Source organism: Phoca vitulina, unplaced genomic scaffold (genome assembly GCF_004348235.1).
Source record: "Phoca vitulina isolate PV1807 unplaced genomic scaffold, GSC_HSeal_1.0 scaffold6, whole genome shotgun sequence".
Classification (NCBI taxonomy): Eukaryota; Metazoa; Chordata; class Mammalia; order Carnivora; family Phocidae; genus Phoca; species Phoca vitulina.
Genome location: NW_022589709.1, coordinates 65,409 through 87,755, shown reverse-complemented (window position 1 = coordinate 87,755; position 22,347 = coordinate 65,409). Strand labels below are relative to the sequence as shown.

Here is a 22,347-nt window from a genome sequence, read left to right as displayed (position 1 = left end):
CCACACCACCCCAGATCTCACCTGGCAAAATGCTGGGGATACCTTCACCTTGATAAGCTTGATCACTGGCTAACAGATTGCAAACACAAAGACTAAGAGGTTTGATTATTATGTAGGGCAGACATTCTTCATCTGAAGTCCTGGGATGGGCTTCTAGGAGTATACATAGTCCCCTGACTCCTGGTCATACAAAAATATAGATATCTACATGTGTGCATTTTTCTGGGAAAAAGAGTCCAGAGTTTTTAAAAATCATATCCTCAATGGGCCTATGACATCCAAACGCTAAGAGCCTGACTTGGGGAGCTGGATCTTTTCTGCCAGCCAGAAGCTGACTTATGGGCACCCTAATGTCCACTCCTTCCTGGAGCACTGGGGGTTTCCAGGACGTGGGCTCATTACTATTCTGAATGGCTCCCTGGCTGTCAGGCACAGGGCAGGCAGGAGGCTGATTATCTTCACTCTGTTGCTGGGGAAATTACAGCAGGGTGAGGGTTATGGGGGTGCCCAGATACTACTCAAGACCATGTGCTATTGCTGGCAGGGCCATAGCCCTGTGTCTTCCCTGCTGGGCTGGACCTCCGAGACATCAGAGCAGTTACATACACACAGTGAGGTAGCAAGTTGATGGGGGTTGGAGTTCCAGTTTTACTGTTTCACCACTAACCAGCTACGTAATTTTGGGAAATTTAAAAGAATACCTCTGAAGCTCATTTTCTCCATTGATAAAGCACAATTAATAAAACTAGCTACTTCCAAGTATTATAGTGAGGATTTAATGAGATCAAACGTAAAGTATGTTGAGAACCTCATGTACATAGGAAGCCCTCAACACATCAGAGCTGTCAGTAGCATTATTTTTAGAATAATGGGCGTATTCCTTCAGACCTAAGTCACATGCATCCCAGTTCTCACACAAGTTGAACACTACAGGCCTCTTCCCAATGTGTGGCCTGAAAGCCATTGGTTAGGGCAGCAGAGACCTGAGCGCTCAACCCACGGACTGAGTGTCAGTAGGATTTACCTCACCTATTGTGGGCACACAGTTGCTTCCCAGTGGCATGACTTTTCAAGAGATGGGTCTAGAAGGTGAAATGTCTTGACAGTGGCCATGACTATGTGGAAGGCCCTGGAGCTCAATATGTACAAGCAAAGGCACAGGGGGTCACAGGACAGGCCTGAGGCAGAGGGGGAGCCTGGGACAGGATGGAGTCTCCTCCAGCCTCTGCTACTCAGCTGCTGTGTGACCCTGGATGAGTCACTGCCCACTCTGGGTCAGCTGCCTCATCTATAAAGTAAGGGAAAATGGAAGTCCGTAATCTCTAAGGTCTCATTCATCAATAAATTTTTGTAATTGTAGATTCTTTTTTTTTTTTTTATCAACATATAATGTATTATTTGTTTCAGGGGTACAGGTCTGTGATTCATTAGTCTTACACAATTCACAACGCTCACCATAGTACATACCCTCCCCAGTGTCCATCACCTAGCCCCCCCAACCCTCCCACCCCCCTCCACTCCAGCAACTCTCAGTTTATTTCCTGAGATTAAGAGTCTCTTGTGGTTTGTCTCCCTCTCTGGTTTCGTCTTGTTTCATTTTTCCCTCCCTTCCCCTATGATCCTCTCTCTTGTTTCTCAAATTCCTCATATCAGTGAGATCGTGTGATAATTGTCTTTCTCTGATTGACTTATTTCACTTAGCATAATACCCTCTAGTACCATCCATGTCGTTGCAAATGGCAAGATTTCGGGGGTTTTTTGTTGGCTGCATAATATTCCATTGTGTGTGTGTGTACACACACACACACACACACACACACACACCACATCTTCTTTATCCATTCATCTGTTAATGGACATCTTGGCTCTTTCCATAGTTTGGCTATGGTGGACATTGCTGCTATAAACATTGGGGTGCAGGTGCCCCTTCAGATACTACATTTGTATCTTTGGGGTAAATACCCAGTAGTGCAATTGCTGGATCGTATGGTAGCTCTATTTTCAACTTTTTGAGGAACTTCCATACTGTTTTCCAGAGTGGCTGCACCAGCTTGCATTCCCACCAACAGTGTAGGAGGGTTCCCCTTTCAGCACATCCCCGCCAACATCTGTCTTTTCCTGACTTGTTAATTTTAGCCATTCTGACTGGTGTGAGGTGGTATCTCATTGAGGTTTTGATTTGGATTTCCCTGATGCCGAGCGATGTTGAGCACCTTTTCATGTGTCTGTTGGCCATTTGGATGTCTTCTTTGGAAAAATGTCTGTTCATGTCTTCTGCCCATTTCTCGATTGGATTAGTTGTTCTTTGGGTGTTGAGTTTGATAAGTTCTTTATAGATTTTGGATACTAGCCCTTTATCTGATATGTCATTTGCAAATATCTTCTCCCATTCTGTCGGTTGTCTTTTGGTTTTGTTGACTGTTTCCTTTGCTGTGCAAAAGCTTTTTATCTTGATGAAGTCCTAATTGTTCATTTTTGGTGATTGTAGAATCTTAACAAAGATTTAAAAAGGAATCCATTTGAACGGCCGATCTTAGGATCAGAATGCTGGGGTTTCATGTTTATGGCTAGTTCTCAACCACCCATGCTACCCCCCAGTAGAGGCTGAATAGAGTTTCTTGGGGGTAGGTCTTGCCTTCTCTTTATCTCCAGTACTTTGCCCCAGACCAGAACACACAACAGGCTCTCAGGGAGCAGCTGACTGGCTGCCAGGGAGGCAGACACATGTCTTGACTCAAAGACAATATAAAAGAGGTCATATACTTTTGACTAAGGCACTTGCCTCCTCCCAAGACCCACTGAAGACAGAAGCAGAAGATTGAGTATACTTGACTATCAGAAAGACATGCTTTAGACCATAAGAGAGAAAAAGATGCTTAGAATGCTTGGAGCCAGTTGAAACTTGGGAGTGGTCTATCTTTCTCATTGTCATGGATAAAGAAAGGGAAGTATGTAGGAAATGGAAATGAGTAATTCAAGGTCACTCAGAGAGCCGGGGCCCAGCTGGACTTGGACCCCAGCTCTCTTGCCTCCTGATTCAGAGCCCTTCTTGCCACCCACATTACCTCCTAGGCTTTGTCACTGTCATGGTGGCGTCAGGATATCCTCCTGACAGGGACAGCATTAATATGGGAGAGGCAAAGGAGTTGGAAGTGTGGTGAAGCTAAGGTCAAGTCCCTGGGACCTTCTGAAACCAGTCTCACATTGCAAACAGAATCTGTCTCGACTGTGGAGTCTGGAAGAGCATTTTAAATAAGCCAGAAGGCGGATGCTGCATCTTTGGCCATCATCTGGTCGCTGCCCGATGTCTGCTATTGCTGCCCAGTGAAGGTACCACCCTACATGGAGACAGGGGAGGGCAGAAAGGGCTGCTGGCGGACCCCTTAGCGTGTTCCTCCTGTAGTCACAGGGCTGCTGCTTAGCTTCATTCCAGAGGACAGAACAACATATTCTCCTCCATGTAAAGGCACTTCATCCAAGCAGAGGAACAGCTGGTGATGTTCCTTTCTCGTCTCTTTCTCCAGGTTGTGAAAATTGCTAGAGCTGCGCATGTGTGGTTGGGAAACAAATGGGGATGGCTGTGCACTTTGCTCTGTATTTCTTCCTCATTCAAAAATGCTCCTCTCCTTCCCTGGGAGCCCCCAATTCACCTTCTGTTGAATGTAGTCTTAAAAGTAAAACCGGTCTTATCCAGGCAAGTCTACTGGATGGGGCGGAGGTGGGTCATGAGTGACCTCTGCAGCTGAATATTTTGCTGGTGCTGGCTTGCCACTGTGCCTGATACTCTGACATTCCTTTGATTTGGCACAACCCTTTTTGCCCGGTCCCCTCTGGAAACACAGCCTTTCTATCAGGAGGCATCAGAGGCATCATATGGTGCTATCTATCCATCTGTCGTTCAAGAATCAGAGCCTGGACTTGAGGTGTTTCTAGAGACTTCAAGAGACTTCCAGGAGCTCTGAGAGTGATAAAGCTGAGGGCAAGCTCCCAGAAGCTTCCAAATCAGGACTGTTAAATACACGCCCACGTGTACCACTGTCTCATCCTGCTTGCACAGCAGACATCTCATTAATTGAGTATTTATACTCTTCCCTGTTGAAACTAGATTCAGCCTAAGAATCCTTTGCATAGCCAATTGATTGGAATGGCCATGACCATTTTCTATCCCTGTTCTTTAACTGTTCTTCAGTGCAAACAAAATTGACGATTGCAGTGCTGAGAAGCAAGAAAATAGGATCACAAGTACTGAGAAACATTGTCAGGGTCCCCTCATGAAATGTGCCCAGAGAGCAAAGGTAATGAAGACATCCAGAAAATCAGGGCAAGAGTGAGGAGTCTCCAGGAGACTGCTAAAATGGTTGGGTTTCAACCCTACGTATTTCAAGTCCCCTTTCCAACTGCAGAATCACTGGCTTCCCTTTTCAGCATGATCCCTAAGCAGAAAATACAGCTCTTACACTATCAGGAATTCCGTACTATTTTTTAAAAAGATTTATTTATTTATTTTAGACAGACAGAGAGAGAGAGAGAGAGAGAGAGAGAGAATATCCTGAAGCAGACTCTCCCCCGCGTGAGGACCAGATGCTGGGTTCGATCCCACCACCCTGAGATCATGACCTGAGTCAAAATCAAGAGTCAGCTGCTTAACCAACTGAGCCACCCAGGTGCCCCATGAATTCCATACAAAAAAAAAAAAAATTCTACATGAGCTTCCATGTATGCCAAGAGCCACCAACACAATGCAGTGGTTGTCCAAACTTCAGGCGCGCTCTCTACCTTTTCTTTTAAATAGCTACCTCCCACCTGAAACTGATGCTGCCATCCCCTACGAGGCTCCCACGAGAAGCAGCAGCCTCTGCCGGCCTCACCTGCTGCAGCGCTCTCTGGATGTCGATCCCCTGGCCCCACGGCACAGCTGGGTTAGCCAGGCAGTCCCCAGCATTCCCTCGGCGGGATATATCAATTCTCTGCCTCCGCAGGCTCTGAAAAGCCTCAGCCATCACCTTCACCCCGTCGTAGGTGAGCGCAGAGGTGTACTGGTGGGAGGAATGGAGACAGTTAGGTGTCAGGGAGAGCTGAGAGGGAGGCAGGTGGGAGCTCTGTCTGGGAGAGTGCATCCTGGTGATGAGAATGGCAGCAGTGGGCCGGGCCTGGGGAGTCCGGGGCAGGGGTGCGCCAGGAAGGGTCTGTGCCTTAGACGGGGGTTGCTGCTTCCCCTCATTAGCCAGTGTTGTGAGTTCCGTGTTGCCAGTTATGACTTTCAAAGGGAAGCCAGAATTCTAGATTTTTGTGTGCAATCTGGCAATTTTAAAATGTTGCTCCAACTGGAAAAAGAATGTGTAGATTAAATGCAGCACATCTATAGCTCTGATGCAGTCCATGGAAAACCAGTTGGTTTTCTCTGTGTTAAGGCACCAGTTGGGAGCCAAGAGGAACTATTTACTCCACTATCTCTTGTGACAGTGAAAGAAAAAAAAATAATCCAAGAAAGGTAAGCTCTTAATTATTTCCACATTGTGCCTCACAAGTGGCAGGTTTATATCCTGCACACTTGCCCCTTGTGCTTATTCACGATAACTCTCCATTTTTCCCCTCTTGCCTGAAAGGGGGCTAAGATATTGATGAAACAAAGCAGGCTAACAATCCAGGACACTATTTTCTAGCTTTGGAACTCGTGTCTGTCTTCTTCATTAATTTGTCCCCAATCCTAGCTTGTTCCCTGACACATTTTAAGTTCACAACAGAGAGTTGTAGAATGAATGCATGAGTATTTTTCCAGTTTTTGACTATGATTCTTTCACGTTTTAAAAGAAAAAATATAGGTATTACATTTGGTTATTTTTATAATCGCCAATCTTTTGGAAGTTGGGCGGGATATTCACATGTTAACTGGTATGTGGTTTGTTCATTGCTTTAAAGCACATTTGTGATTTTGTTTGCTTAAGCTCATATTGAAATAAATTTTCATTTTTTTAAGCTTTTATTTAAATTCCAATTAGTTAACCTACCGGCTAATATTAGTTTCAGGTGTAGAATTTAGTGATTCAGCACTTCTATACAACACCCAGTGCTCATTATGACAAGTGCCCTCCTTAATCCCCATCACCTATTTCACCCATTCCACCCCCCCCGCCCCGCCCCCAGCCCACCACCCTCTGGTAACCGTTCAGTTTGCTCTCTATAGTTAAGAGTCTGTTCCTCGATTTGCCTCTTTCTCTCTTCCCCGCTGCCCCCACCCTTTGCTCATTTGTTTCTTAAATTCCACACATGAGTGAAATCATATGGGAAATAAATCTTCATTTTTGAATTGCTAAATCAGTTTGAGCAAGAGTGGGATGAGAAGCATCTCAGTTAAATGGTTTGCCATTTGCAAAAAGAAATTGAGGGGCAAGAGAAAGTTGCCGAGGATTCCGTTTGCTCCAGATAAACAAATTTGGCCTCAGAATCCTCAACTCAGTGTTCCACACAGCCTCTGCCAACCTATTGGGTCTGACATGGAAAAGAAAAAATACCTGCTCTCCTTATTCTAAACCACTATCGAACAGCAAGCAAAATAGATTTTGGCTGTAGGATTTAGACCTTCATGGCTGGGGAGTGAGAGGGAGATGCCATGCATAACTGGGAGTTGATGCTCTGAGGCAGAGATGAGCTGGACATTGCTTAGATTTCTCTGATTTTTAGCTGAGTATGTGGCTGACCAGATAAAGGGCTAGTTCCATGCACAACGCAAGAAGGCTCCATCCACAAAGAAATGAATGCAAGCAGCATCCCTCCTGGAGCTGTGCAACATGGAGGCCCTGCCCAGAATTGAGACACCATTTTCCAGCTTCTCCTGGAGCTAGCTGGGGCTAGGTTTCTAAGATGTGGTCAATAGCATGTGAATAGGAGATCTGTGTGACTTCTGAAAGGGGTTCTTAAAAGAAGTCATTGTGCTTTTTATTTTCCTTTTCACTTTCCTGCTAGGTAGAATACTGAGTTAATGGTTGGATCCTCAGCAGCCATTTTGGGCTATAAGGCAGCAGCCATATCCTGAGGACAGCAGAACAAGAAGATAGAAAAAGCTTGAGTGTTTGACAATTGTGAAGCCATTATACAAGCCCCAGATTGCTAACTTCTGAATTTTGCTTACACAAGAGAAAAACAAAATATTTATCTTTTTAAACCATTGTCATTCTGGGTTGTCCAACCTTTACAGCATACCCTTAATTTTTATGTATATATTTTCCTTATCTTGCTCCTTTTAGAAAGCTATCCTTTCCTAAAGTCTAAGACTGCCCAGAAATCTGGGGCAGGGAAAGGGACCAGGTTGGTCCTTTGCTGTCTGCTGCCCGTCCCCTCACCTTAGGTCTCTTCCAGTCCACTCGGGTGTGGTCTCGAGCATCGCTATTCTTCCACTGTTGCATGATCTTGGCTGGGATGGTGTCTGTGTAGTTCACCAACTGGAAACCTGTAACATTTGCTCCACTCTCCTTGAATTTGTTTAAGTCAATATCCATGAAACCCTGTGCAGGGAGGAGGGGAAAGAGTCAGAACATGCTGCCTGGATCAGTCAAGTTAATCATGTTAGAGGGTCACAGGATTTCCATCGTGTTCCATAAGGTGAAACTGGCTGAATGGAGAGACATATGTGCCTCCCTTCCTTCTGAAGGTTATCACTTAGTTTGTATACAGTTAGCACAGTGGTTAAGAGCATTTGCTCAGAAGCCAGCCGTGCCTGGGTTGAAGTGCTGGCTCTGCTATTCACAGCCATTAGTTAAACTACCTTGGGCTAAGTTGCCTGATGGTTTCTTGTCTGAATAACGAAGGGTAGGAAGTTGGGGAGAAAAAGCAATGTGATGATGCACGTCAAGTGTGTGGTGCAGACTGAGTGGGGTTACTATGATGCCACAAATATGGAACAGAATAGACACATAAGGAGGGAACTAACTACCACCCACATTCGCCACCCTTTTGAGAGAAGAAGAATCTGAAGTCCGTCAGGAGCAAGCTCCTGTGGGCTCCCAAAGGTCACCAGCAAGTCTGTGGAAGAGGTAGGATTCTGGACTGGATTCTGACCATCCCTCCCTCCGTGCTCTTTCCTGTACCACAGACTAGCTTTTCTTTACCCGGTGAGGCCCGATCAGTTCTAACATCCACAAAGGATCCTTTACCAGGAATAAATCTTTCCTCCCCATTTGGTAAAGTTCATTCAAATTCAGGAGGTCTTTGACTTAAAAAGGAAACCTGGTATTTGTATAATATATTCCATAGTGCACGTACTTTCGTATCTATGGCCTTGTTTCACTTTATGACTTTATAAGGTAGAAATTCTATGTCTATTTTCCATATAAAGAAACTGAGATAAAGTGGGAGAATTGATCACCAAGTCATCCAGTGAGTCAGTGGCAGAACATGGACTAGAACTAAGGTCTTCTGAAAGTCTTTACTCATCATTCAATAAAAATTTTTGAAAACCTCTAGTGCATATTCTAATACTGAATAAAACAAGTTCCTTCTCTTATGAAGCTTACATTCTAGACAATAAACAAACAAGTAAATATGTAGCATAGTATATACAATGAAGTCCTATGACATTGTCCAAGTCTCTTAATTTCTCATTGACTTATCTAGTTCCTTGTTTAAAAGATCTAGTCATGAACAACTTTGTGACTCAAAGATACTCCCCCAACCCCCCACTAAGTGCCTCTAAAGTTCTGATTGTTTATTAATTGTATTTTATAAATCACCCAAGCTCAGTTCTCCTCAGAGCCTTTGTCCTAGCTATTCTCTCTGCCTCGAAGTGTGGTTTCCCTGGCTGGTTCCTTTCTGTCTTTAGGATCTCAGCCAACATGCAGTCTCTTCAGAGAGGTCTTTCCTGGCCCCCTTACCTAAAGATCCAATTTCCACCCTGTGGTAGATGCTGCCAGTAAGTACCCTGCTCATTTCCACTCCCCTTTATACACTGATATTTCACTTTAAAAAAAAAAATATTTGTTTATTTGAGAGAGAGAGAGCATGGGGGGGAGGGGCAGAGGGAGAGGAAGAAGCAGACTCCCCACTAAGCAGGGAGCCTGACGCGGGGCTCCATCCCAGGACCCTGAGATCATGACCTGAGTGGAAGGCAGACACTTAACTGACTGAGCCACCCAGGCACCTCTGATATTTCAGTTTCTATACTAATCGCAAATACCTATTACTTCAACCCTATGGGAATTAATACACTCAGAGAAGCAGTCAACCAATGACAGATGGAAAGCTAGTAGGAAAATATTCCAGATTCCTTTCCCCAGTGGCTGGAGGTGAGAGAGTTGCCGGGGGGGGGGGGGGGGGGGGGGAAACAACTCTGAGACCTGTTCTACATCAATGTCTAGAGGTCCCTTAAGGGATCAGGCTCCCGCAGGGGTACGTGTCTTGATTGTGCACCTTTACTGGATGCCATCCTGTCCCTTTCTAACTTTCCAGATTCCTCACTGGCATCCAAAGAAACCACTTGTACTTGAATCCTTGTCTTAAGTCCTGCTTCTAGACGAAACCAATGTCACCCCACCACCCAGTCCAGCCAGTTCCTTCTCAGTGCCCTGTTTAAGTTTCTCCAGACCTTTTCTATTTTGTTCATTGATGTGTCCTGGAGCCTGGCATCTAGAGCAATGCCTGGTACAGATCAGATTCTCAATACATATTTGCTGTGTGAATGAATAAAAACCAGAGACTTTCTCAAGCAAGAATGCTAATTAGGCAGGGGAAATATGATAAACAGGCAGCAAATGCCAGTGGACAGTTTTAATTGGTTGGAAAGAGAAGCTCAGGTTAACTTTTCCCATAGCCACAGTTTATAGACTTTTGCAGAGGTCTACTGATTTGCACAGTGGTCTAGCAAGTTGTTGGTACAGATGGAATCAGAATATATACTAGCAGACACTATACCATCTAAGAGAAATCCCACCACTGGTTAAAAGCTAAAGCACCGTTGAGAAATTTCTCATCATTTTTAGAGATCTTTAAAAAGAACATCTTGTTCATAAACTAACTATTGAGAGAATCAAATGGAAATTCTCTCCCGGAGTCATCTTCTATCACTTGAAAGTCTATAACCAGCTCCTGAGCATTTTGTACTAACTGCCCCCCTCTTGAACATAATGGGGGCCACAGTAAACGGATGGCAGAGTTTATTTGAACATAAATGTCACTCACTTCCATCACCAGAATGTCTGACTACAAGGTTAATGGAGCCAAACCTCAGTTATGTTTAATCAAACTGACGGGACCCTCTAACGGAACTCCTTGTGCACCCCTGGGAAAGAATGAACAGAGGACGATAAACTCCTACCTGTGATGTCAGGTAAAAGAAACAACATTAGGGAACAACTTGTAGACAATGCATATTCATCTAATAGCTGGCATTTTCCCTCCCATGTAAGATCTCATGCTGGAATGGTAATCTTGAATCTCTACAATGTCCCTAATCACTAAGAAATGAGTCTTTTATAGTGACTAGGCTTGATTTCTCCATAATGCAAGAAAATGGACTCTGACAGTATAGACAAGTGCTCTTGACTAAGAAAGGGAAATAAACGCGTTAACTATTTGCCCACCAGTTAACTGCAAAGTTCAGCTCACTCATTCTATTCCCTGGAGCATGCTCATTAAACAAGGTTTAATTAAATCATTTTCTAATTTTCTTTGCCATTTTATTAAAAAAAAAAACCAACAACCTTGGGCAACATTTGGTATTTAGAATATTTTTATCTGCTTTATCTGTGATATTAATTATATGATATGTGTAAGGATGTCACATTGCTAATTACATTTTATTAAGGATTTAAACTATGAAGTTTAATCGTCACCACTCTACTTGAGCCATTTTGCCTATTTTATAACATGCCCCAAAATACTGAGTCCATTGCTCTGTACACTGTACTATTGAATAAAACTAAAATCAATGCACAAGATGGTTCAAGTTATTCAGTATGAGAATCCAGGTCTCCCAAACCCAGGCTCCTTCCAACTGTCCCCGCAGAGCTGTACCAGCTGCTGCTCTTCATAGAGTGACTCTGTTTCTCATCTAAAATAGGGTTTTGGGGCACCTGGGTGGCTCAATCAGTTAAGCATCTGCCTTTGGCTCAGGTCATGATTTCAGGGTCCTGGGATCGAGCCCCGTGTTGGGCTCCCTGCTCAGCAGGGAGTCTGCTTGTCCCTCTCCCTCTGCCCCTTGCGCTCTCTCTCATAAATAAATAAATAAATAAATAAATAAATAAATAAATAAATAAAATTTAAAAAAATACACTTTGTGACAAGTGAGCTCTTGGAGATGTTGTGTCACTATGCTCCTGTGTGCTGTTTTGGCACCTCCATGGCACTTCACACTGTCCCACATGTGTCTGATGAATGTGTGACATGAGACAAATGCTCTGCCTACTATCTCATTCAAGCACTGATGACCTGGCTGGTGTACTGCAGGCTCTCAGGATAGAGGTCCTTCACCTGAGGGACACATCAGAATACGTTGGAGAGCTTTTGCAAAATAGTCACCCCTAAGGACTGTCATTCCGTAGCCCTGGAGAGGTAACTGGACACCTGTATTTTTATAAAGCTCTAATGCTGGTGAATCAAAAATCAAGGTTCAATGTATTAAAATTATAAAGGTACTCATTAGAATAATTCCAAATGATGGCACAAGTAACAAACATTGAAGACTGGATGTGTAGAGTAGTATGAGATGATTGATCATCTTTCTAATGGAGAGTCACAGCTGGGATTCAAACTGATCAAGAAAAAGAGACTTAGGCATATTATGTAGAAATGTGGAGGAATCCACCAGAATCACCAAACACAGAAAAGGTTTAAGATAGTTATTTTTAAGAAGTATGAGACTGGAGGGGACAGGAGTTTGCTTTTTATTTTATACCCTTCTGTAATATTTTTTCTTTTTTACTATGTGAATAAAGTTCCTTTTTATACTATTAAAAAATAAAAATACCTCCTCAGACAATTCTGATGTACCTTGATGGTTAGGAATCACCTGTCAGTCCCTGGAAAGGTGGGGAGGGAGTGGCAGTGGCAGAACAGGGAAGATAAGTTGTCCCATGTATTGAAACTTTGTTATGACGTGTTAGGGAGCCCCACTTCCTTTGTTATCTCCTGGTCTGGAAATCAAGAACACTGGCACTGTTAAATGCTCCACTGCAACAGAGCTTCAGAAGCATTGCTCATAAGAATAACAAAAACAGCAATAATGGCCGAAGTTCTACTTCATATACATTACATAACTTCATCTCAACAGCCTTCTGAAAATGAGTTTACTGTCATTTAAAAATGAAAAATGAAATAATTAGTCAACAGTCACCCCTAGATTTATTTTAAACATTTCCCAAGTTCTTATCCTGAGCCAGGCATTCTGTTAAATGCTTTATATAGATCATCTTATTTTATCCCCCAAACAGCCCTGAAAGGTGAACATGCACAGTAGGCACCAGATGCTTATTTGCATAAATGAGTTGAGTGAGTATCCATCCCAGTTTTATGTTGAAGAGCTGTGGTTCAGAGACTTTTGGAAACTCCCCCGAGATCACACAGCAAGCAAGAATTGAAACCATGGTCCAACCATAAAATCTATCGTCTTTGTCAACATGTTCCATTGCCTTGCTGGTGGAGAACACATGAGCTTAGCTTTAGGATGCTGTTGCCAGATTTCCCAGAGAGGGACAAAGAACCTCTGACAGTGTGGATGACACAGCTAATAGCCCTGAATAAATGACTCACCTCGCTGAAGAGGGGCCTTCCAGTACAGCTTTCTATCTTAAAGGAGTATTTGTGGTTGAACACCCTAGGTTTCTTTCCTTGACACCAATCTCTGAAGGTTGGCTAGATGCTTCCCAAGCCTCTGATTTATCTAAAGTCTGCTAGTGCCCACCTACTCCACATCCATACCAGGGGGTCGGCAAATATTTTCTGTAAAGGGCCAGATTGTGAATATTTTTGGCTTTGTAGGCCATATGGTTTCTGCTGTAATTATTCAACTCTGCCATTATAGCATGAAAGCAGCCATAGACAATAGTAAATGAATGAGCATGGCTGAGGCCCAGCAAAATTTATTTATGGACACTGAAATTTGAATTTCATATGATTTTCACAAGTCATGAAATATCATTCTTTTCCAATAATTTAAAAATGTAAAAACCATTCTTAGCTCATGAGCCAAACAAAACGAGGTGATGGTTGGAACTGACCCATAGACCACAGTTTACTGATGCCTGATGCAAAGATGTTGGAGATCAGACCAAACCCCTCATTGTACAGATGGGAAAGTGAGCTCCAGAGAGGACACTAGAGGCCTAAGGCCCTATAGCTGGTTAGGGGATTAGCTGGGGTTAGGATCTGACTCCGTTATATGTCATTGTAGGAGCAGCGCAATGCTGACCAGCTGTTGGAATAGAATGGGAGTAGAAGTGCTCAAGTAGTTAACACAGGCATTCCTTCTAATGTCAATTATGATTTTCAAAGGATTAGAATGAAAAGCCATTTCAAATAATTATGATATCCTAAAGAGATGTTTAACACTGTACCACATTGGATATGCTTTCATGTCGCTGTGAAGATTTAGAAAATGCTTTCGGGATCATGAAGAGGCTGTGGGCTATCATGACTATTAATTATCATGTGTGGCTGGAAACAAAAAAACTGATTATACATACTTCCTGGTTACTTAACCTCTCTGAGGCGCAGTTCTCTGGTCTTCGAAATGCAGATATAATAGCACCTACAGCATAGAAGTGGTGTAAGATTTAAAAGAATACATTTAAGCACCTCGAACTGTCTGGCACATAGTAAGTGTTTAGTGAACGTTCGCTATTATCACCATCATCATTATCATGACCTCAAAAGAAGTTAGGTGTTGTTGGAACTGCTTCAAAACCAGGCAGTGGGCCAGGCAAGACACCTGAGAGAACAAGAGGCAGGTGTACAGGAATGCTGCTGTTGGAGGATGAAAAGCTTTATCTTCAAAGCCAAATTTCCTTTTTCTCTGGGATTCTTTCAAGGGGGTCACGTACAAGCTGTTCAGCCCTCATCATCCTGCTTGCGTGGACACCACACCCGTCAGAAGGAAGAGGGAGCATCCAGCATTGTTAAAGGAAAGGGGCCAGGAAGAAGGTTTATTAAACAAGCCCTGGGCCACTGGAAAGAACACTGCCTCCATCTCATCCCCTTGAGATCTGAAGAGGTAATGTTAGAATAAATCAAAGAACCTGTACTTTATACTCAGAAGGGCACAAGTTGAACATGCCAAGTTTCCCCCACTTGTCAGATAGATTCTTAGATGACAGCTCCAGAGGGAGGATGGTTACAGGGAAGTGCAGTTTGAAAAGGCTTGTTACTTTAGAAATGCTGGAAAAAGTGGGGATAATCAACCTGAAAAATACTGGAAACTGAGAGGGTAAGCGGAGGATGTATTCAGATCCCGGAAGGGCTGTCATGGGGAAGAGGTGCGAAATTTATTTATTTGCTGAGGCTCCAGAAGGCAAGCCAGTATCCGTGAATGAGCAGAAGTCATGGAAGGCAGATTTTGGCTAAAATATGACAACCGCCACAGTGCCTAGATGTATCAAAGCCTGTACTTCGTAGTAGGCACAATGCTAAGGGCTTTATTTGTATTATCTCATTTCATATTCAGAACAATCCTGTGAAGCAGGTATTTTACTATTATCATTCTCATTCTGCAAATGAGAAAACTGAGGCTTAACTGAACGGAGTAGCTTCTGCCCGGTATCACACAGCTGATGATGGGGAGAGACCACAGTTGTAACAAGTAACAAGACTCTCGGCTGTTATCCAAGCACTGTACATCCCGCCTCCTCGCCACTAGTCCTGTCAATCTGACTCCTCCATCTCCTGTCCTGCAATGAATGGCTGGAATGGCTTGTATCTCTACTGTAGGAAGGAATTAGCAGGTCTCCAGGAGACCGCAAAGTTTGCCTTCAGCATCTTTAACGTGACCTGCTGCTTGGAATTCGAACCACAGCTCTTTGTTTCTATCTCTCTGAGGCCCGTCTTATCTCTCTCCCGGAGACTGCGGTTGTCCTTTGCACGTGCCTTAAGAGACTGTGGGCTCCCAGGAGGCGGGGCCTCAGTCCCCAGCATATCCGCAACACAGCACCTGGAGCACGCAGATGGCTCAATTCACGCGGAAGAATAAAGAAAGAGATAGCAAACGTCTTTGCTCACCCTTTTCATGATTCTCGTACATGCTTGCATCCTGTCACCTCCCAGCTCTTGTCCTCTGCACTAAAGAGGGCTTTTCATTGACTTTTTCCATGTAGTATATTCTGAACGAGGTCATAAATAAGAATTGTCAAGAAAACAGTTTTAGGGACAGCCACACAAGTTCTGTGCTATCTTTGAACCATGGGAGCTGTTTGCCCTTGGGCAGTGGTCTCTGTCTCTCCCAGCACTAGTTTACTGATCTGCAAAAGAAGGGCATTGGCTAGACCAACGATCATTCAAACTATTCCCAGGTTGCGAGCATTTTAGAGGTTAGCATGTTGGGGAAGGGGGAAGGCACAAGAATGGGGTCCTAGACCCCTATCTTCCCTCTACCAAAGCAGCTCTGTTTCCTATCTGTTTTACATGCTGGTGTTCTCCCCAAGATTCCATTTGAAAATAGGGCTTCTAACTAAAAAGTTTGGAAACTTCTGAGCCAGTTGATTTCTCTCTTAAGGCTCTTCTAGCTTCATCTGCAATTCTGTGATCACATAGGTGTGTATATATGAATATGGATATATGTGAATTCATGGAATATTCCTGAGCTGAGGACTCAGTTTTGTCCTCAAATCACATGTCTCTGCATAACGGTCTTCACATTTTCCTATTTTAGTCACTATAGCCAACCAAAACTTAAATGTGTCCTCACCCTACATAATCCCTGGTAACATGTGGGCTTATCTGATTCCTGCAAAGTCAATGAGACTCTGTGGCTGTGTTTAAATTAGCTAAAACACCATCCATGTTGGAAAAAATCAGTAATGTTAACTTACCCAAGTGCATTTGAAACCAGGGAGGCAGGTACCTGTACGCTTGGATATCTGCCAACACACAAGCGCACCTGTTTCCCACACAGGTGTCCTTTGTTGCCAAAGCATTGTCAGAGCCAGTCAGGGCCTCAGAGAGCAACTTCTGTCAGTCTAGGGGTTTAGGATAAAATGCTGGCACTTTGCGGCAGAAGATCAGAGGTCTCCAGACTGGGCTGTTGATGCATGGGCAAAGGAATACATTATTTGGCCTGGTATTGGTTAGTCGCCCAGAGCCTTTATGTTAACTGTGTTCTAACTGGCTGCAGTCAGAGGTGACACCTGGCCAGGGCCAAAGAGCCAAAGGTCAATTCAAAATTCAGCCTAGTGTGGGGCCTGGAGTTCTTGACTGACTTGAAACCAAACACATCTTCCTTTTACATTGATCCAAACCTTCCTGTCCAGGGAAGATCAAGTGAAGACTACAGAAAGCCCACTTTTTGATGAAATGCCAGCTTAAGGGTTCACAGGATCTCAATACAGTAAGTATCTATTGAATGCTTGGTGAAAAATGAATGAAAGTCCAAACATCAGATAAATTTGAAATCTACTGGGAATGGGGAAAGGAGTATTCTAGTTTAGTTATTCATTCATGCTCTCATTCATCTGTGAGTACTTAATATTGTGAAGCACATACTAGACAAAGGGATGAAACAGAGAATCACAGGTGTGATCCCTGCTTTCGAGTTACTTAAGGTTTAGTGCAAAAGGCCAATATTACCCAAGTAATTGTAGAGCAGCTAATGAAAAAAACCTGACCTTGGAGCTCAGGGAAGGCTCCCCAGTGGAAGCAGTGAAGCCTGAAAGAGGACTTTTGGTCAGGTGAAAAGTGCAGGAAATAACCCTCTAAGCAGAAAACACACATGCTCTGAGGTTCAGATTCAGAGGACAAAGGGCAGTAAACCAGAGGAAGCACATATTACACATCAGCCTGGATTCAAATCTCAGCTCTTTTACCTCCTAGCTGTGTGGCCACAGGTAAGCTACTTAAACTTTCTGGGCCTCAGTCTCCTTCACGGCAAAATAAGGATTTCTGTTTTATCTCTATCCTATGACTGTGGTGAGAATTAACTATAATAACATAGTTAAGTTCTTAGAATGATGCCTGCCACATAGCAAGTACTCACCTAGAGCCCCACAGCTCATGGGGCTCCATTTTCCTTTCTTCCATTATATTATCTGTTTTTCTGTTTTAAAAAGAGGGACCAATAAGAAGTAAAGACTGGACCCTTCTATTTACACATTACCCCAACCTCCTGCCTCGGTTGGTGCTGAGGCATCTGTCCCTTCTGCTTCTAAGCTGGTGGTAGCAAGAGGTTGCACACTCTGAAAGAGCAATTGCAGATATTGTCTTGCATATCTGGAGCATGGAAAGGACTAGTCCAAATCAGCCAAGGTGTGCACGGTTTGCAAGAACAAAGGCTACAAACACTGAGTGCTTGAGATTAATGGAGCAGTGTCTCCCTTATGATGAAGGGAGCCAGTGTGGCTTGGGAATTTTGTTTTGATATCCCCAGACTGCAGAGAGAGGCAGGAAACTAGAACCATAAATTACAGATCTGCAAAAGTCCTCTTGACAATTTATTCCTTTTAAAAACATTGCACGAAATCTTCAACAAATTGAGACTCTCAAAAAATATACATATATATATCTTTTCTGCAAATGATAATGGGTCAGTGGCAGAGTTGGGATGAGACCCTAGGCTTCTGCTGCACTCATTGTTCTAAAACTTGACATAAAATAGCTCATTTTATCTTTACCTTGTGAAGTGTGTATGCATATTCCCACCTACAGATAAGGAAACTGAGGTACAGAGAGGTGAAGTGGCTTGTTCAAAGTCACAGCTAGTAAGTGGGTGAGTCAAAATTCAAACCCAGGCAGTTTCAGGAGGAAAGGAGTTTATTTCTCAGTTTTGCTCAATCATGATGCCAGGCCTCAGAGTTGCAAATGTTTCCCCAATTTGGGCAGTGTGGCCCGGTGGAGAACAACCCTAATCTTTAGAATTAGAGAGATCTGAGTTCAAATTCTAGCTTTAGCTCCATGACCTTGGAAAAGCTCCTTCAGCAAATTGAACCTCTTTTTTTCTCACTCATAAAATGGGAATATAATCTCACCTTTCTTGGAGGGACACAGAAACTCTCAGAGGTCTCTAGAGTGGATTATTCTAGACCATGGGGTATGAGTGTGAAGAGCAACAGACTAGGCCTTGCCCGATGGAATGTTCAGACCATCTAGCAAGTGAGGATCCTTTGGGATCTGGGATTTGGCTTTCTACCCAGCTACTTCCTCTTTGCTTCCAGAGGTGTCTGTAATGTCAGCCCTGGTGATCATAAAGTAACCCATGTGTTGTCAGTGTTACTAGAGAGTGAGGTAAGAGCAGCGGGAGGGAGGAAAGGGTGTATGGAAGGGACAAAGGGAAGCTGCAGGGGGTCCCCATCCGTGAAGAGAGACTCTGAGAGGAGCTGGAGGGGGGCCGGAGGGAGCACTTCTGAGCCTCTTTCTTGGTCTCCATGTTTCTGCCTGCTTCTTCCTCTTACACACACATACACACACACACACACTCACGCCGCACATGCACAGGCACACTGGAAACTGAGAGGCAGCAGTGGGGGGAATGAAGCATAAAGAACAGAGCAAACAGTTGCTCCAAATCCCTGGCCCAGCTCTGCTGTTTAACTTCTCAGTGAGCTCAAGCAGGTCACTTCCCCTCTGGGCCTGTATTTCCATTTGTAAAATGAGGGGCTGGGGGAGATGAGCTCCTAAGGACCCTTCAGCACTAGCTCTCTTGGCCTCTTCAAACCAGGGCAAAGGCATGCTCTTCACAGGACCACTGGCCACATGGATCCACTGTCATCCTTCCTAGACACCTGCAGCCTCCAGAGGCCTCTCTAGCCTCCAAGTGCCATGCTCTGGCAGCTCAAGTGCCATTTATGGGGGCTTGCATTACTATCACACATGGTGATTTTCTCTAGCATTTTTAAAAAAATAGGCTCCAAGCCCAGTGTGGAGCCCAACATGGGGCTTGAACTCACAATCCCAAGATCAAGACCTGAGCTGAGATCAAGAGTTGGACACAACCAACTGAGCCACCTGGGCGCCCCCTCTCTCATTCTTTAGAACTTTGGTTACATCTTCCAATCTAGCTAGAAGACAAGGCCTTGTTGCTTCCAGGACAAAAGTCACGCTATATGAATCTCCTCGTATGAGAAGCTTCTCAAAGAAGCCCAGGGCAGTACTAGGCTGGAGGACATGCTTGGTCCACCCTTGATGATCGACTGGTTGTCTGTTAGAAGTATGTACTGTGAGAAGGTACTGAGGGAACTGAGGGGCGCCCAGGCTGGAGGAGCCAACACCGAGGAGAACAAGAGTAGGAGTTTCCAAGCACATGAAGGTTGCTTGGTGGAAAGGCAGCAGACATGTTCTGCAAGGCTTCTGAGAGAGCAGGTGGTGCCACAAATGCGGAGAGGGTAGCACAGGGCAGACTGGGCCCCCTTTGAGCAAGACTAGAAACCTCAGAGCCCTTTGAGGAGAGAAAGGGCTGCCTCAGGGCGTGAGTTCCCATCACTGGGTATCATTCAAGCAGGAACCAGATGGATGGGCTTCTGTTGGGCTTCTGTTGGGGATGGTGTAGAGGAGATTCTGGCCCTTTATGGGAAGTGGATTGAAAGCCCTCTTAGGCCCATCTTTCTCTACTCATGTGCGTTTTCATAACTATGTTCATATTCCCAGTACATCTGCTGCTCTCAGCATTTTGCAGTCAAGGATTTTGCCTGTAAGTGCATGTGATGTGTGGGTACACACATTATTTATTTCCTGAGCAGTTATTTCCCTCATTCATTCATTTAGTGATTTTTTAAAGAACACCTGTTACATGCAGCTCCCTCTACCAGGCCCTAGGAATTCATCAGTGAACAAGGCAGACGTGTTTCTTTCTCTAGGAGCTTAAAGACAAACAGGGAAGAAGACATTATATAACTGTGAGTCAGTTGTGGATGAGATTTAGTTTGGGAGAGGGTTGAGGGGCCTCAAAGATAGTATCATGTCCCCAGATAGTAAATGTCCTTTTTTTTCCACTAATGATAATGATGATGATGATGGTACGATGATTATTATGGTGGCAATTACTAACACTTATTGAGTGCCTATTTGGGCCAAACATTTACTATGCACACTTTATAACATATTGACTTGCTTAATTGTCATAATACCAATGAGGAGGTAGATAATATCACATTATTCCCTCTTTTATAGATGAGGCAATGAAAGTTCAGAATAAGTAGATAACTTGACTAATGTCACACAGCTAATAGATATAAAGCCGGAATTTAAACTCAGGTCTGTTTGACCTTAAACCACCCTTCCCAACCATTGTACCACCTGCCTAACCAGAGGCTATGGAAACCAGGCATGACCGGGTGTGGCACGGAGACAGCGGGAAGAGAGGAGCAGAAGGCAATGGGTAAGGGTGGCCGTATAGAAGGTGGAGACAGATTTCTCAGCAGTGGAGAGAAGGAGACTAAAGAAAAGTTTCTTCTCAGGACTGACAGAGCAGAGGGCAGTAGCACGGAGCTGGGGGCTTGGATTTACTGCCCCCTGGACCAAACCTTCCAACTCTACGGGAGTTAATATGCAACCACATGGTGGGACTGGCTGACTGTTCGGATCTCCAAATATCCCAGTGAGACCTGGGGTGACCTGACCTCACTGCCTCTCCCTCAGCTTCCTTATACACTAGAAATTATAATTATAATGTAATGTCATCAGTGCATAATTAAGAAGGTATCCAATAGGAGTTTGAGAGCCTAAGTTTGAGTTCCAGGCCTACTGTAGGCAATGTTTAAACTCAAGCCCTTGTGCCAAGGACCACTCCTCCCGGCCCCCCAAACCCTCGTTCCTTCCTCCAACTTCCCCACACTCTAGCAGTCACAAGGCACAGTCCTAGGCACATGCACTTTGGAGTTTTATGGTCCTGGAGGGAAAGCCCAGCTCCATCACTTTATAAACTTGGCGACATTGGAAAATTCACTAATCCTTCTGAACCTGTTTCTTCATCTGAAAAGTGGGGATAATATTATCAAGGGCTATGGTAGGGTTTAATAGATATGCATTTAAGTATTTTCCCTAGTGCCTGGAATATAGCAATGATTCAGTGAATTGTAGTAGTTACTGTCAGTGTAATTATTGTCATTGTTATTCATGAGGGGTTTAAGAAATGTTATTCATTTCTTGGTCAGTGGCTCCCAAGAGGCTTGACGTCAGGTTAGGCTGGTTGCCCTACTCTTACGCTCACATTACTAGGTTTTTATCAGATTCCCGAAAGCCCAACTACATTGACTAGGTGCCTGCCTTCCTCCTCTGCAGCTCAGTCAAATAATGGCTCTGAGCCTCAGTTCCCACATCTGTAAAATGGAGGTGATGAATTCTACCTTGCTTACTTCACTGGAGTATTATGACATTCAAAAGCCAGTGGTGTGATTCATAAGAAAATGTCACATAAACTACAACAGTTGTGAAAATGGAAGGATTGCTGTTAATTTTACTGTTACTAATCCCTGAGGAGGCACCAAATGGTCCATACTGAAAGAGAATCAACACCTTCGAGTGTTTCTCAAACTGGGGTCTGCTGGACCCTTTGTAAATTCTCAGAGGTCTGCTAGTTCTCTATAAGCATTTTAAAATGTGCTTTTTTGTTTCAATGAAACTCTAATCATCAATATTAAAAATCTGGTCATTTGTCCCATGATGTGAGTACTCATTTTTACAATTTCAGTGACACTGAAGCATTTAACTATTAGCTCAGTGTTTCCCCAACTAACTCTGTACGTGCATTGTAGGGGTGTCCACAGGCGCTCTGTTTTAACACTAGTTTGGTCTAAGATTTGCTGCTGATGTGTCACAAAGATAAGAGCTATAACTCTGGAGGGTCCTGACTGGTAGATGTCTGCTTTGACCACAACGTCAGAGCAGGGAATGAACACAGAGTCAGTACTGGGGTTTGGAGGAGGATGGATAGCCAGACTGGATAGCCTGGCCCCCTGGTGGGTTCCAGGGCCTAGGTGCTTCTTTAAAAAATAATGGTATAGCGGCGCCTGGGTGGCTCAGTCGGTTGAGCATCTGATTGCTGATTTTGGCTCAGGTCATGGTCTTGGGGTTGTGAGATTGAGCCCTGCGTCGGGCTCTGTGCTGGGCATGGAGCCTGCTTGGGATTCTCTCTCTCCCTCTGACTGCCCCTCCTCCCACCACTCATGCTCTTTAAAAATAATAGAAGAAAGAATGGTAGAGTTCTCCAGTTTCTGCAAGGTTCAA

At 44.1% G+C, this 22,347-nt stretch overlaps 1 protein-coding gene across 3 annotated transcripts in view; it reads right to left on the bottom strand.

Annotated features, from left to right (window-relative positions):
- The window catches only part of GRIA1 (glutamate ionotropic receptor AMPA type subunit 1), a 147,573-nt gene that overhangs the window by 111,680 nt on the left and 13,546 nt on the right, over nucleotides 1-22,347 (bottom strand). For all 3 annotated transcript variants that reach the window (XM_032403566.1, XM_032403567.1, XM_032403568.1), the window contains exons 4-5: nucleotides 7,341-7,502; nucleotides 4,869-5,036 (exon numbers count right to left, since the gene is read on the bottom strand). In XM_032403566.1, coding sequence (XP_032259457.1) covers nucleotides 4,869-5,036; nucleotides 7,341-7,502 — 330 coding nt within the window. The remainder of the gene's footprint in view (nucleotides 1-4,868; nucleotides 5,037-7,340; nucleotides 7,503-22,347) is intronic.